The following is a 15,516-nucleotide window of genomic DNA, read 5'->3' as shown; positions in this document are numbered from 1 at the left end:
CACTCCCCTTACCTTATTGATTGAAGAACACACTAATAATATTTGTAGAGGATTAAGATCCCTTTGAATCTTTGCTCTAAACTTTCTTTTCCTATTTTCTTTTTCTTTCTCCTTTCTTTCTTCTCTCTTTCTCTCTCTTCTTCTCTTTCTCTCTCTTCTTTCTTTCTCTTTCTCTTTTTCTTTCTCCTTCTTTCTCCTTTCTCTTTCACTTTCACGTAAGCTCCCTCCCTCATCCATATATATAAGCCTTTATGCATGTGCTATTTGATTTTTCAAGTCATAATTGCCTTCATTAAGAGATAATGTTTATCTCTTCTTATCTTTTTTTTTTCTTCTTTCTTATCTTTTCTTCTTATCTTCTTATCCCTACTTCTCCTTTTATTTATTTATTTTTTCTATATATTTTTATCTCTTTTAGAAAATTCTTCATATATTATTTTTTTTTTTTACACATACCTATTTAATAATATTTTTAATGCTTAAACTACATCATAATAAAATACAAAACGTTAGTAAAAATAGAATATTTTCTAAATGTTTTATTTAAAATAAATAATATAGTTTATTAAAAAATAGGGATGTTACACATAACGGATACCCGACGGATATGGATACGGGTACGAGACAAATATTTATCCAGCGGGTAGGGTACGGGGGAACTACTACCCGTACCCTACCCGCCCCGTTGACATCCCTAATCATACTAATCCACAATTCTACTCTTTTCATAAGAAGCATCCTACTTATTTTAAACAAACAATACATTGGTAAGTTGATTTCAAGCAATGTTTAATATTACATCAACCTTGCACAATATCATGTATTCTAACATCAAATGTTTTATTTTAGTGGTTACTATGGATATAACATAAAGTGGTAGGCCAAGTGCAATATCATAGAAGCTCACCTAAATGCACCTCGAGGTATTCAAATTGCATCCTTCATTTACTTTGTGTTGTCTTTAATTAATCTAACCATGTTTACTATCCAACAGAGAGTAATAAATACGAATGTGATTATTATGTGATGTAATGGATGATGATCACTGTACGAGCTGATATTAATAGGAGTTGGTATCAAGGAATATGTTATAACCCACTATAATATACTTATAAATTAATTTTTTAGTTACTCGTGATCTTATACTAACTTCAATTCATATGTTACAATTTATCGACGACAAATAACCATTGGATATAGAAGCATTAGATTACATTCAAACAATGTGGACAATAATTTTGTTAACTTATCTAACACTTTAAGGAAAATGACAAACTAGAATAAATTTTACAATTTTAAGCGTTAATATACCTTTTATCATTTTATGAAACTGTGTCTAAATTCTTAGAATTTTACAAACTCCAATAACAATTGTTTTATGGAAGGGTGTGTGGTTTTCAACTGCAAGAGACATATGGGATCATAGGAATAAAATTGTGTTTAGACAAGGAAAAGTAGATGTAAAAAAAATATTTATTGTGACAATTAAATGCTTAGGCTTGGATGAAGTATAAAATTGGTAACGCTAATTTCTCCTATTCAGACTGAACTTTTTGTTCAATTTAGTGCTTTCATTCTGTTACCTAGAAACATAACCACAATCACAAATAAAGGACTAGATAGGGACCATGAATACCTATCAGGAAGTAAGAAATGTGATTCAGGTGCTTTGTCCCTTCTCAAGACAACCTAAACATGTCAGACTTTTAGTCTATTGCTCATTTTGTCTGTGCAGGAAATCAAGGAAGATTTCGTCTCATGCAACTATTATCATATTTAGAGGCAACTTGTAAATACCAACAACATCATATGCAAACCAAAGGTGTATAAATAAATGGGTATCGAAGACTGAACAATGTATTATGGATTTGTTAGAGTATGATGCTTGATTACAAATCCAAACTTTGGACCTGATGTAACTCTGTAGTCACTCTACATAAATGTCTACAGGGGAAGTTAGCTGAATTTTGTTAAGTTTAAGTGTATGATGTTTACAATAGATAAATATTTTTGTAATAGGGTAGTACAGTGAAAAAAAAACTCAGTAATTTTTTATATTAATATATATATATATATATATATATAATTATTTGTTGATAAAAAAAACAATTGCTTTAGAATTTATTATTGGAGTTTGTTTTAATTATTGTTGTAGTTGTATATTTATTAATCTGTTCACAATGCCAAAATTCATAAAATCTTTAACACTTATAAATATGTTTGGTAAAATTTGTCAAGGATTATGGATTATGCACAAAATAGATTAGGTATTAAAAAAAACTCACATATTGACTATAGTTATTGCTAAAATCATTGTTGATTTATCACTTTTAATGATGGTTTCTGAGAGAACTATTGTCTTTTCCACGAATTAAAACTTTCATTTTTTTATTATGACTGTTAACGACGGTTTGTGAGAAGAACTATCATTGATTTGACACTTTTAATGATGGTTTATGAGAACTATTGGTTTTTCTTTGAAAATAATTTATTTTATTTTTTATTTGTCACTTTTAATTACAATTCATGAGAATAACCGCCATTATAACTGTTTAAACAATGGCGGGATCAATCATCATATGATTTACGATGATAGGCTTCTTAATGGCACATCAAGAAAACTAGTTTTAAAAGTTCCTTTTAATAATTATTAAAAGCCTTATTTACAGCAATGACACTTTTAAAAGATATTTCAAATAACTAAAATAATATAACTTGAAATTTTTTAGAAAATGAAAATTGAAATTTCACAAGTTTTGAAATTTTTAATGGTTAGAATGAAAAAAACTTACAAGTCCAAAAAGTTGATTCATATTGACCTTCAACTCGGGCTGAGTCATCTCAACATCTAGTTTGGGCTGACTCGACTCGAAATGAGCTTGGACTGATAGTTAGCTTGACCTTTAACCTGGACCGACTCTTCTCATCGTCCATGTCTGACTCATCTCGATGGTCGACTCGTCTTGATCTTCGGTCAAAGCCAACTCGTCACGAGCCTTAATTTGAGTTGACTCTTCTCGACCTTCAACTAGGATCGACTAGTCCCAACCTCTAGCTAGGGTCGACTTGTCTCGACCTCTGACTAGGGTCAACTAGTCTTGACCTCTAGTCTCGAACTTTGATCAGGACCAATTAGTCTCGACCTTTGGCTAGGGCTAACTCGGCTTGAGTCAACTCGACTCGATCTTCTGCCCTAGTTAACGTGGCTCAATCCTTTGATTTAGATCGGCTTAGCTCAACCTTTAGCATTGAAGGGTGAGCCGATTTGGTTAGAAATGAAGGATGAGCGAAGTCGACCATGGTTGAGGGTCTAGAAGAGTTTTCTTGGATCATAGGTCAAAACAAGTTGGCCTAGACTAAAGGTCAAGCGGAATCAAGCAAAATATTTTTAAAATAAAATTTTACCTTAAAAAAAAAAAAAACTAAATTTCTTTATCCAAACAAGAAAATTGAAATTCAAAATATTTTAATTACTCATTCCAAACAAATTATTTAAGAAATGAAGAGAATTCAATTGTATGTAATTCAAACACCATATATTTCAATTTCTTCAAATTGTTAAATTCCTTATTTATCTCAAAATACTTAAGGTTAGTATACTAACATTGTTTGTGGACGAAATTTAGTTCATACTAAAGAAAGTTTTGTTCAAAAATCTCTCCCCTTCTAGAGTGCCATATACTAATACGTCAAAAAAAAAAAATCCTTTAAGATAAATAAATTCTAGGACACTTAATCGACACATTAAAAACCAAGGTCACAACAAATGTAAATATTGGCTGAGTCACATGCATGTAGACAAAGAACACTCACAGAAGCTATTCAGGGTAATATAATAGTCATACATAGAAGCACACACTTATAATTGTATCACATAATCTAACAAACAACTATCCAAACTTGGTCGATAGACATTTAGCAACAACATTAAAACCTTGAATTATATAAGAGACTGCTTATAAGCTTGCGAAGTTCTTGAACTTGAGTTTGCATTTTATTATAATTAAGCTAGTGCCATTGATTGCAGTTTATGGCTACGTATCAACATGAAGAGAAATTCTCCTTGGCTAGGTCATAACCATTTCTTGAGTCTTGTCTCTATTTGTAACAACAAAACAACAAAGGAATGTAGAATCAATTCTCAATTATTAATCACACTACTCTGTTGTCGATAGCAACATTTGAATATATATAGTTTACATAATTTTTACCTCCCCAAGACAATTTACGTATGCTTCGATCAAAATCTACCAGGTGCCTACATTCATATAAAAATTTAACCTTAAAGATGCTTTTCTCATTGATAAAAGATAAGAAGAAATGATGAACCTTATAACACACCTTTCTGATAGAGGAATTGCGATCGAGTCGATCGATATCAATGAGACGCCTATATTCATATACAAAATTGACTTTAAGAATTTTTTTTAATGATAAAAGATAAAAAGAAATGATGAATCTTATACACACATCTTCATTGACGAATTCTGATTGAGTCGATCGATATCGATGAGACGCCTACATCATATAAAAAAGCTAACTTTAAGATTTTCTTTCATTGATAAAAAATAAAAATAAATGATGAATCTTATACACACATCTTCATAGACGAATCGTGATCGAGTCGGTTGAGTCGATCGATATCAATGAGACGCCTACATTCATATAAAAAGTTTACCTTTAAACTTTTTTCATTGATAAAAAAAAAAAAATGATGAATCTTATAACATACCACCCCTTAAACGAATTAAGAACACCTTGATCGATATCTGTGAGGTGCCTACATTCATATAAAAGATTTACTTTAAAGATTTTTTTCATTGATAAAAATAAAAAGAGAGTATGATATTAGTGAGAAGCATCACTCATAAAAATAGTTGACATTAAGGATTTTTTCATTGATAAATAATAAATATAAGAATAATAATGATGAATCCCATGACACACCTCCTTGTAGACGGATTAGGCATATCAATGAGTCGCCTACATAAAAGAGAGGTTGAATTTTAAGTCTTGTTTTACATATAAAGAGAAGAAGAAATAATGAACCTATGAAATTAATAATGAAAATCGCATATCAAAATACACAGTGAAGGAAAAAAAAATATTTAGTTTATATTCTTCTCTTAACTATTTTGGTTGATATTAAGGATTTTTCATTTATAAATAATAAGAAGTAATGATGAGTACTATGACATACCTCCTCGTAGATGGATTAGGCAGATCAATGAGTCGCCTACATAAGAAAAAAAATAAAAGGTTGAATTTAAGATTTTTTTTTACCTGTAAAGGTAAGAAGAAATAATGAACCCTATGACATTATTAATGAAAATCCTTATCTATAATTATGAATTACTTATGAATAATATAGAAAACAAATTTAACTTAAAGTAATGAGAGGAACAACTACGATAGCATAATTCTTTCAAGAGATCCTTGAATATCTTGTTATTGATGAACTCTCTTTTTCTTCTACAATAGTTATGAGTTTCCTTTGATTAAGTTGTTGTGAAGACGTGAACATACCTTGGTGGCTCATCATCTGAATCCTCCTCAGCTTCTGATGATTCCTCAGAATTTATATCCTCAGTTCCAGATTTCTCAGAATTGTTATCTTCAGCTTCTGATTCCTCGGAATTTGTTTCCTCGTCAACCTCAGATTCCTCAGAATTATTGTCTTCTGATTCATCAGAATTATTGTCCTCAGCTTCTGATTCCTTAGAATTTGTATCTTCAGCATCACTACCCTCTTCGTCTTCAACTTCACTACCCTCTGCATTTGAACCCTCCGTGTCAGAATACTTTACATTTGGCTTAGTAGAGCCACCTGTTCAAATATCATAACCAATAAACTAACTGACTTTAACAATTTTAAATCAAAGAATTAATAATTTAAGGAATTGAACTCTAATTAGTGAATTTAATCATGTGAAAAAGAGAGAAAATATAGTTAAATCCGATTTCAAGTCCAATCTTTTTTACTGTAAAATTCTTATTTACATAATCCATTCCTAAAATACAAAGAAATCTTTTTTGCATAGCCTCTCTTGAATTTGTTGCTTCTTTCACTGCAAAAATCCTAATGTGAGGAACAAACAAATAGAACATAAGTATAGATACATATATATTAAAATTAATAACTAAGGTATGTTGGTCTTTTAAAAAAGGAAATTGAATGGGGGCAGAGTGATTTTCCATCAAAACAGAGAACACTTTCTTCACCTTCACTTCGTCCCTTTCATATTTCATATCTTCCCTTCAAATTTCAACATTTTTCATCATCCTTAATGATCGCAGACAATAGAAGCAATCTCTGTAAGAAGTTCTTTAATCTACTCTGAACGATCTAACATTAGGTAAGTGAAATTTGTCTTTAGGGTAAATTTTGGTTTTTGTAATGCATGCAACATTCTAGCGTTGCATGTGATTTATTCCTTGTAATATAGATAAAATTTCACTTAGTGTTTAGTCATAGAATCACAAAATTTATTATTATAGATTTTAGCTGTGTATATAGGACAAACTTTAGGGAAACTGGCATGCTCAATGTAGCAATTCAGTGAATGCGCTCATTGAGGTAAATGGAGTTAAATTTATTTTAAATTTTAAAGTTATATTGTTGAATTTAAATATTGAGGGTATAAATATTGTAGTTGCATGTTGACTTAAATATAAAAAAGATACAAATTTATTCTGAAAAGTATTCTGGTTGAAAATGTGAAGTTGATTAAGACCTCTACTTCTATCAAATTGTGGGTTTTTTGAGTATTAGAGTGGTTTAGGAAAATATATTATTTTAAACATGTTGGATTGATGACTAAAGGTTGTTTCTTTATACTTGTAAGAATAGGGAGGGTTTGATGTCATAATAATGAATGTAGTATATTGGTTTGCTTATTAAAATGTTGTATATGTGCAGGACGGAGCTTTTTAGGGGCAGGGAGGGGCCTTGGCTCCCCAAAATTTTGATTTTTTTTATTTATATATATATATATATATATATATATAATATAATATAATATAAAAATATATTTAAAATTTTTAAAATTTTTTAAATTGTAGGTAATATATATTAGAAATTAATAAAAATTAAATTTTTTATTTCTTTTATTTAAACATAACATTTAATGTAAATATAAAATAAAATATAATAAAAAAATTATTTAGGTTTAATTTTTTTTTGGTCCCTGTTTTTATTTAAAAATTGACACTAGGATTAGGTTAATTATACCAACAAAGCAAATTATTCATATTAAGAGTCTCAATTTTAATGAAAAGATCATTGATCTGTTTCGAGGAATTTAACAAAATTTATCATAAAAGATTGAATTACATTAGTTTTTTCAAAAATCGGGATCAAATTGAGACTAAAAAAATTGGAGGACCAACTCAACATTTTTAAACCAAAACATGAATCAAAAGAGTAATTAAACAAAATATTTATTAACATAATTTTTATTTTCCTTTTTATTGTCTTTTTAGTTTTTCACAGATTGTAATAATCTCTCACTCTCATACGTCTTCTTTTTGTTTTTAAAGAAAAAAAGTTAGACATAAACTCGTTATTATGAATATAGAAAAAAAATAGTGTATTATGTATTAATAATAATAAATATATTTTTCTTTTAATAATTACATGTCTCAATTTTTTATTAGATTATGATCAATTATTTTTTAGTATTATTTACAAAAAAGTTATATTGATAAATAATGAAAGAATAAATTAATCGTTTAAGAGTGATGAAAATGAAATTATTGATTAAAACATGATAGATTCTACCTCTTCACATATGTTGAAGCATTATACTAATGATAAAAAATGTTCAGTTAAAAAAGTCATTTTTTGAAGCATTATACTAATAATTGAATCTAATGATCTCAAAATTATATTATTTTGCCCCCTCCGACGTTTTTGGTCAAGATCCGCCACTGTGTGTCATAATTTTCAAAAAAAAGCTTGTGTGTAGCTTTTTTGCTGGACAGTAATCCTATGACATTTTGTTTATATTAGAGGTGGTTTATATATTTCCAAATGATTTTCTTTGCCTATCACAAATTATAGTTATTATTGTCTTGTGTTATGTGTTAAAAACTATAATAGAAAAGGAAATTGGTACAATTAAAATTTATTTTTTATGTATGTTTAGATTTTGTACGAAAGTTTTTTGTTTGTAAGTTTAATTTTTTTGTATAATTATCTATATAACTTGTGGAGACCATGAAAATGAATATTTTATTAATGAAAAGCTAAACTGTAAATAGAATATCTAATGTAAAGTCATATTACAAACTCAAGTTTGTTGGAAGTAATGATTTCTAGAGGTATCAATTTGATCAAAAGCTCATGGGCTAGTCCTGACTTACTCTTCATTAAGCTTTCTTTTAAGGAGTCCCCAAATGAGGGGACTCACTACAAGAAAAACTTTAAATAATGACTAAATTTAGTGACAAAAAATAATGAGTTAGTACAGTGACAAATTTTGATACTAATTTATAAACTAAATATTATTGGTAACTAAACTAGTTTTAAAATATTATAATTAGTCTCTAAATTGGTAATTAAAATAGTTTCTATTATGGAGTGATTTCTAAATTGGTCACTAACACTAGTTACCTAGGTTTTGGCTACCAAATGAATTGGTCACTAACATTAGTTTATCTTTCATGGTTAAAAATGTTTTTAAATATAGTTAATTTAATTTTAGGAATACCAGTACAATATTTATAGAAAAATATCGAGTTTAATCCCAATACTAGTTTAACATTTATATAAAAATTATGATTGAGACTAAAATAATAAATATAAGGACCATATTGAGACTAAAATAATAAATATAAAGACCATATTGAGATTAAGTCAATGGAGTGGCATTGATAGTGACATGTGGCACTACTACTACTACCACTGACATGTAACACATATTTAATACTGTTAGCACGGTACTAACATAAAGGACCTAAGTTTTACACATTTTCAAAAATAGGGACTCAATTGAGACAAGTCAAAATCTAAGGATCAAATTGGGATTTGAACAAAAACAAGGACCAACAGAGGGTTTAAACCTATATTATTTTTGAATGTTACATTAATGGCTTTTTTGTATTTCGGGGTCCATTTAAACTCAAATTTGTAAAAATGGGTGCGTTGAATTTCTTTTACAAAATAAGGCCAAGTCGTCATGGTGGAGGACGACATTAAAGGTGAAATTGTTCTCCACCATGCCGGTTTCTTTATTTTTTTTTTCAAAAAATGAAATCATACGGTGACATACCGGATTCTATTTACTTCAAAAGTGAAGTCGTCTTTATACATGATGACTTCACTTTTCAAATTTTTTTTAACGTTAAGCTTTATATTTGTTTGATTTTACAAATTTAGTATTTTATTAAATGATACTTTTTATTTGATAGTTAGTAGACTAACTAAAACACAAATAAAATAAACCTAAAAAGATTAAATGTTCAAATATAATTATTGAAGGATTTTTTAATATTTTTTAATTTGTATCATTTTATCTTTTTAATTTTTTATTAAGGTTTAAAGAGTAAGTATTTTAGAATTTCTTAAAACTATTTTTTTATATTTTTACTATAGACAAATATCTAAAAAAAACTAAATAATATAAATTAAAAAAAAACAAATATAAAACTGAATGTAAAAAAAACTAAAAAGTGAAGTCGTCATGCACGAGGACGATGACTTCACTTTTAAAGTGAATAGAAACTGGCTTCTCACAGCACGGTTTTGCTTCTTGAAAAAAAAAATAGCATAGTGGAAGACGACTTCACTTGTAATGTCGTCTACCATGACGACTTGACCCTATTTTGCAAAAAAAAAAATTCAACTGATCCATTTTTACAAATTTGAATTTAAATGAACCCCAAAGTATAAAAAAACCTACATTAATACAATGAAAAATTAATTTTTATTTATGTGCCTTTAAATGGAGATAAAATTGTATGATTTTGAGATGTGATGAATTTTCATTGAGGTGAAATACATATATATGATATGGAATGATGATTTAAAATTTATATAAGAATGATGAAACATATACAAATTTGTGATCACGTATCGGAGATTATATGTAAATGATTCAAGTCACATATATTAAGATAGTATAAAACAAAGGGAGAGTTTTACCCACATCATATGTAGATGTGTAGTATGTGTTGAAGTGAACTTACTATATTCTTATGTTTATTTGTATATTGAAGTTTTAGAAGGTCAATTTTTAGTTTCTAATAGCTCGTACTTAATATGAATATTTTGAAATATAGACGTCAATCGATATTTGATTTGTTGAATGTTTGTGATCGATTGAAATTGTATTATTTATGAATTGCTAATGACTTAAAATAATTTATAATATATAATATGTATAGGTCTTATATTATATGTTTTGGTTAAGAGTGTTACATATCGAGAATTTGATACTTTCCTCACTCAATCATGTGTTCAGAGGTGGAAAATGAAACTAATATGTTTATAACACGTAACAGAACAAAGATACCTTGAGGAGGGAGGGTTCGACAAGAGAACACCCACGTCCATAAGAGAATAATATTTATAAGAACTTTGGTTGAACAAGTTAAGAATTTGATGCTTTAGCTCACCCAAATCAAGAAATTACAATTACATAATCTTGAGTTGGATTTTTATTTTGAAAGAACTTATCTTTAGATTCGTCTGGGAGGTAGCCATTGAGGAAAAACTTCTCCTTGTTATAAGTTATCTAAGTTTCAGAAATGAGCGTCCTTACACTTGGAACTAGAAGAATGTTGAGGACGATGTTTTCTCGATCAGGTCAATTTATAACAAAGTGCAGGGTACCTTTGAAGAGGATGAGAACAAAGTGTTTAAAATGTTGTGGAGTACAAGGATAATCTCAAATGCTCAATTATTAGGTTTGAGGTTATTCAGGATAAGCCGACCAAGGGAAAATTATTAGCAAGGGATTCAACTACATTATAATCTTTGTGAGTTATGTTTAGCATAGGAAGAGAGAATGTAGATTGCTTATTCTTCTCATGTAGGATATCTCAAAAGGTGTGAAAAGGTGTGAAATTTGTGTGGTCACGGGTTAGGATTTAGCTCAGTGCGTCATGTTAAAATTATGATCAATTTTCAACAGTTTCATCTTCTCAGCCTAATATGGCGTGGGATGTGATTGGCAATTGTAGGGAAAATTTAAAAACAAAGGAATATGATAATCTTTAAACAAAAGAAAGTAGATCATATAAAAATATTTGGCCTTGCTCAAATAACAGTTTGAATTTGGATGAAATTCAAACTACATTATAATCTTTGTGAGTTATGTTTAGCATAGGAAGAGAGAATGTAGATTGCTTATTCTTCTCATGTAGGATATCTCAAAAGGTGTGAAAAGGTGTGAAATTTGTGTGGTCACGGGTTAGGATTTAGCTCAGTGCGTCATGTTAAAATTATGATCAATTTTCAACAGTTTCATCTTCTCAGCCTAATATGGCGTGGGATGTGATTGGCAATTGTAGGGAAAATTTAAAAACAAAGGAATATGATAATCTTTAAACAAAAGAAAGTAGATCATATAAAAATATTTGGCCTTGCTCAAATAACAGTTTGAATTTGGATGAAACATAAAATTTCAACTGTCAAATAATATTTTTTTAGAGTGATGGATATCTTTCTCCTTATAAATGTTTAAAATGTTTGTGATATAGTAACTTTGTGTGTTTAAGTAAGGTAACCAAATGCAGATCTTCAAGAGGAAGGACCAAGTAAACTACTCGTATAAAGAACGGAAGGTCAAATCTCTAATTGGGGTCAATGGTGAAGATGCCCAATTTTAATTGCTGAAATGAAAAAGATATCAATCCCGACAAAGAAAACCATTACTGATTTATGGGGGAAAGAAAACGAAGCGGGAAGTCAATATTATGTGCATATTGCAAATATATTCTCTATTGTCTGGTTTTTAGGTCTGGATCGTCTTCCAGTATGCACACACAACGTTCTCCTTTTGATCAATGGATCACTATGTTGCATATGGAGTTTCTGTTGTGTTTTGCCTCTTAGATGCTTTAGTTTTGAACAATGATATTTTGACAATTTTCTTTTTGAACAATGATATTTTGACAATTTTCTTTTATACCATAATGTGTTATTTTTTAAGTGATTTTAAAATATTGAGAATGAGAAAATATAAAAATGAAAAACCATTTAAAAGATATAACATAAGATTATAAAAAAAAAAATTATCAAAATTTAGTAATAAAAAATCACACTTCCGTTGACTTTTTTGCTTGTTATGAACTTGATATCAAGTTTTTCATCCTCTGTACAAATTCTGTATTTTTTTAAAGGATCAGAGCACTCCACAACAAGTGCTCTTTTATTTATTTATATTTTTGGTCGATAAAAAAAATTCAACACTATTATCTCTTCATAAAAGTGTTTCTATGAAAAACTTGATAAAAACATTTATTCTCAGAAAATATTATTTTATAATAATACTATTCTTTAAATTCCATATTTTTGAGAAATTAAAAAAAAGGAATATTTCATTGTAAGATTAGTACCTTGTCTTTGTTTTCTGGCCATAATCTCCGTGAACGTAGTTTCTACAGTCATGAAAAAAAAAATTATCATGTAAAAAAATATTAAAGTACAAATGATATTATTTAGTTAACTTATCACCATAAGTTTTTTTCCCCTCTCGTTAGCTCTTTAATATAAATTGAATCTTAATTCTTACTTATAATTGATTTATGATTTTATTTAAATAACTCGTTATATTACAATATAAGTAAATGATGGTTAAGATTGATTAAAAATATGTGAATTCGGGGTCACATAGATGATATTGAATTGTTGTTTAATTTGAGTATTAAGTATAAATACTTTTGTTGTAATAAAGATCTCATAGATCGACTAATTAAGTCACACAAATTAAGATATAAATTATAATGTGATGAAAAGTTGATAGAAGGTTCTTGAGCATTATAACATGTGTAAATGTATGACTTGAGTTATCTTGAATTTGTCCCAATCATTTCTTTCAGATTCACTTGTAAATATAAGTCTTGAACATTAGATCAAATATTACTATTTGGTATGTGTCTTTTGAAATATGTAAGTTGATATTGTGCTTGTTGAACATACTTTATGTGTAAATCTATGTGTGATCTGTGTGATTGTTGTATGTTGGATCTTGAATGAAAGTTGATTAAAATGTATCTTTTTATATATTTTGTTAAGAAAACATTGTTTCAATAACTTACATTTGCATGTGTTGATGTGGTGTGACATGCACTATGTACACCGGCATATATCATTATAAGAAAACTTTTATATGATAACCAATTTTATTGACAAAAAATAATTATTCACTGTATTAACAAATTTATAAACTAATTTACAAAATTTAAAAATTATTGATTATTAAAATAATCACTATTATGAATAAAAAAATTATAATTAATTTATGAATTGGTCTTTAAAATTATCTATATAATTTTTTCTATCAAAGGAATTGATTTATAAATTAGTCACTGATTAATTAAACATCAATTTAGAACATAATACAGTCGTATATAGTTTTGTGTATGTAATATCCTTAAATCTTATCTGCAGTTCTCCCTTATATCATGTTATATGTTTTATAGTTTGGTTAAGTGTTGCATATTGAGAATTTGATGTTTTCCTCACTCAATCCTGTGTTCCGAAGTGAAAAATAAAACTATCTATAATATGTTTATGACACAGAACAGAAGTATGAACTGACAGTTACCTTGAGGAAGGCATTGTCTATGTGGGTTGGACAAGGGAACACCTACGTTCATAAAAGAAGAATATTTGTCAGAACTTTGATTGAACAAGTTAAGAGAATTTGATGCTTTAGTTCACCCAAATCATGTATTTACAATTACATAATCTTGAGTGAGATTTTTATTTTTAAAGAACTTACCTATTAAGGATTACGTATATGTGCAAGTGATGGAAAACATTAAGAAATTTTAAATAATGTCTCAGATTCCTTTTCTGACAAAACAAAAAGAATATAATGGTAATGTTTAAACATGCAAACATGTAAAATAATCAACAAAAGTGGATTGAAATTTATGATGAGAAGAAAGAGATAATGATTATAATATATACCTTTACTTGGTGGCCACTCTGGTTTTCTCTCTTGTGCTTTGTTTGAAGCATGGAGTTTTTTGGTCAGCGTAACCACTTCTTCTTTCCTCACTATATCACCACGAGAGTTTCGTTTTTCAACACTTTTTCTCCTCAAACGCAACATCCTCTTGTTTCTGCAGAAAACCAGTGTTAATTTTCTTAGCTTTGGGTTGGGAATGGGAACCAACCAAGCTACTAATAAATACTTGGATAACCGAATCAACTACTACTGCTACACGATGTGTCTGTTCAGGTTTAGTATCTTCATCTTCTTTCAAGAATAGAACCCAGTTATTGATTGAAGAATATATGCACCACCCACTATTCTTCTCTCTGCTTTATCAATCACTAACAGATAACTTTCAACTATTGATACATTAAGAATCAGTAATTACGTTACTATTGAATAAGATATAAAATTGTATACATACTCAAACTAGGATGGCAAAGCGAGCAAGCCCGACCCGTTTTGGTCCACAAAGTGTGAGCTGGGTTGATCCATTCTGCAATTTAATATTGGGTTCTGGCCTGTCCCACTCTACGGATTAGCTGGTGAGCCTGCGGGTTGATCCGTATTTGTGATGAGTGAAATATATTTTTTTTTGTTGAGCAAAATAATTTTTTTTTATTTTCTTATAATACTTACTATTCATTTTCTATCGAAATAATTTCAATTAATTTACCTCATCAAAGACAAAAAAATAACAACGGAGATTATAGCCAAAGTACAATAGTAACATGTCACTCTACAAGACATGTATCTAAAAATACATAAAAAAATATTTCATATTTAATAACTAAAATCATTATCTTATATACAATGATTATACATAAACGTAGTAATAATAATAATAAAAGAAAAAATAAAAGAAAAACTTAAAGAAACAACGTTATGAATGATGTGAGAACTAAAAAGATGAAAACATATAATTTTGTAAGCAAGTCAGCGGGTCAACTCGTTCCACCCTGTCTTTAGACCATGCGAGTTGCAGACCTATGCAGGACAAGCCATTACATACCAACAAATTCATCATCACAATCCGTCCAATATTTTTTTATACAGCAAACCAACTCGCCTAGTCCACCCCCAAATTGCCATCCGTAACTCAAACTATGCAGGATATGAAATACTGTCGCTTCATTGCTTAGAAAATAAGCTAACAACTCACTAATATTGTTTCTGTGTTGAACCTTATCTGTTGCATGTAGTTAGCCAAATTCTATCCAACTAATATGCATGATTCCCTTTTGAACGCTAATTTTCCTTTTATTAACTTAATTATAAAACGGTAATCATACTAATTATAATGAGTGCCTTAAAACTCACATGAAATCATTTAAACTGATCGATAACA

General features: G+C 28.7%; 1 protein-coding gene across 5 annotated transcripts; it reads right to left on the bottom strand.

Annotated features, from left to right (window-relative positions):
* Window positions 1-3,795: 3,795 nt before the first annotated feature.
* On the bottom strand, window positions 3,796-14,498 carry LOC114187535 (uncharacterized). Of its 5 annotated transcripts, XM_085674378.1 has the most exons (13): window positions 14,368-14,498; window positions 14,141-14,295; window positions 13,773-13,814; window positions 12,562-12,603; window positions 5,527-5,827; window positions 5,201-5,236; window positions 4,948-4,983; window positions 4,733-4,780; window positions 4,599-4,655; window positions 4,471-4,518; window positions 4,342-4,390; window positions 4,212-4,258; window positions 3,822-4,098 (listed from the first exon to the last, which is right to left on the bottom strand). In XM_085674378.1, the coding sequence occupies exons 2-12, from the start codon at window positions 14,283-14,285 to the stop codon at window positions 4,241-4,243; spliced, it is 822 nt and encodes a 273-aa protein (XP_085530504.1). In that variant the 5' UTR covers window positions 14,286-14,295; window positions 14,368-14,498; the 3' UTR covers window positions 3,822-4,098; window positions 4,212-4,240. The 5 variants fall into 5 exon arrangements, with proteins under 5 accessions (XP_085530505.1, XP_085530504.1, XP_085530503.1 ...); XM_085674377.1 differs by lacking the exon at window positions 14,368-14,498 and having other exon boundaries at window positions 14,141-14,359; XM_085674381.1 differs by lacking the exon at window positions 14,368-14,498 and having other exon boundaries at window positions 5,527-5,773; window positions 14,141-14,359.
* Window positions 14,499-15,516: the final 1,018 nt, after the last annotated feature.

The sequence above is a fragment of the Vigna unguiculata genome, chromosome 6 (genome assembly GCF_037176805.1).
Source record: "Vigna unguiculata cultivar grain cowpea cultivar isolate G323 ecotype 2 chromosome 6, ASM3717680v1, whole genome shotgun sequence".
Taxonomy (NCBI): Eukaryota; Viridiplantae; Streptophyta; class Magnoliopsida; order Fabales; family Fabaceae; genus Vigna; species Vigna unguiculata.
Note: the sequence above shows the minus strand (reverse complement) of the source record. Positions and strands in the feature narration are given on the sequence as shown.